The 1,126-nt window shown below is 42.4% G+C and overlaps 1 protein-coding gene across 1 annotated transcript; it reads left to right on the top strand.

The window, feature by feature from the left end:
- Window positions 1–344: 344 nt before the first annotated feature.
- Window positions 345–899, top strand: LOC131926576 (large ribosomal subunit protein eL21-like). Its single transcript, XM_059282092.1, has one exon. The coding sequence runs from the start codon at window positions 378–380 to the stop codon at window positions 858–860; it is 483 nt and encodes a 160-aa protein (XP_059138075.1). The 5' UTR covers window positions 345–377; the 3' UTR covers window positions 861–899.
- The last annotated feature ends 227 nt before the right edge of the window (window positions 900–1,126 follow it).

The following is a 1,126-nucleotide window of genomic DNA, read 5'->3' as shown; positions in this document are numbered from 1 at the left end:
GTGATGTAATTATACTTTAATTATAATAAAAACATGTATAACATGAAGGAACAAATGTACACTGTTGTGCCTAGCTTTTTTTTTAATGTGGATACTGAGAACTGAATTAAATTAGAATCTTTATGCTTGACAACAAACACTTTATTGATTAAATTATCTCTCTGCTTATTTTTTAAAGGAAGAGTTTTTTTTCTTCTTTTAGATGGATTTAATTTATCATGTCATTCATGTTATTATTATAAAGGGTTGCAGGGGTATCACAGGGGTGAGCTAGAAATCTAGTGTAATGGAAACTCTTAGGAATCTCCAAGAGTGACCCTAGTTAAGACTCCTAGCAACTTTTGGCCGCGGCAGCCATCTTCCAGTAACTCGCCAAAATGACGAACACAAAGGGAAAGAGGAGGGGGACCCGCTATATGTTCTCCAGGCCTTTTAGGAAACATGGAGTTGTTCCTTTGGCTACTTACATGCGAATCTACAAGAAAGGTGATATTGTAGACATCAAGGGAATGGGCACTGTTCAAAAAGGAATGCCTCATAAGTGTTACCATGGCATAACCGGAAGAGTCTACAATGTCACCCAGCATGCCGTGGGCATCATTGTAAACAAGCAAGTTAAGGGCAAGATCCTTGCCAAGAGAATCAACATGCGGATTGAGCACATCAAGCACTCTAAGAGCCGAGACAGCTTCCTGAAGCGGGTGAAGGAGAACGACCAGAAGAAAAAGGAAGCCAAGGAGAAGGGCACCTGGGTGCAGCTGAAGCGCCAGCCCGCCCCACCCAGAGAAGCACACTTTGTGAGGACTAACGGGAAGGAGCCTGAGCTGCTGGAGCCCATTCCGTACGAATTCATGGCCTAATGTACAAAAAGAAATAAAGGACCTGGACTGTAAAAAAAAAAAAAAAAGACTCCTAGCAATGGGAGATAAAGATCCTGAACTAGGCATCTCCTGTGACCAGGCAAGACTTCTAGTTGAGGGATGGATTGATACACCAATTCAGCCACAAAACCTTAGACCTACATTTTTTCGTGCCTGCAAGACATGCTAGGATAAGGGTGGACAACAAATAACTGTTCTAGCTTGAGATCCATGCCATGAGAGGGAACTTACCCTTGACACTGCCT

The sequence above is a fragment of the Peromyscus eremicus genome, chromosome 16_21, assembly GCF_949786415.1.
Source record: "Peromyscus eremicus chromosome 16_21, PerEre_H2_v1, whole genome shotgun sequence".
NCBI classification, from domain to species: domain Eukaryota; kingdom Metazoa; phylum Chordata; class Mammalia; order Rodentia; family Cricetidae; genus Peromyscus; species Peromyscus eremicus.
Note: the sequence above shows the minus strand (reverse complement) of the source record. Positions and strands in the feature narration are given on the sequence as shown.

Coding starts and splice junctions, on each gene's coding strand:
- LOC131926576 (XM_059282092.1), top strand. CDS start 378: ATGACGAACACAAAGGGAAAGAGGAGGGGGACCCGCTATATGTTCTCC.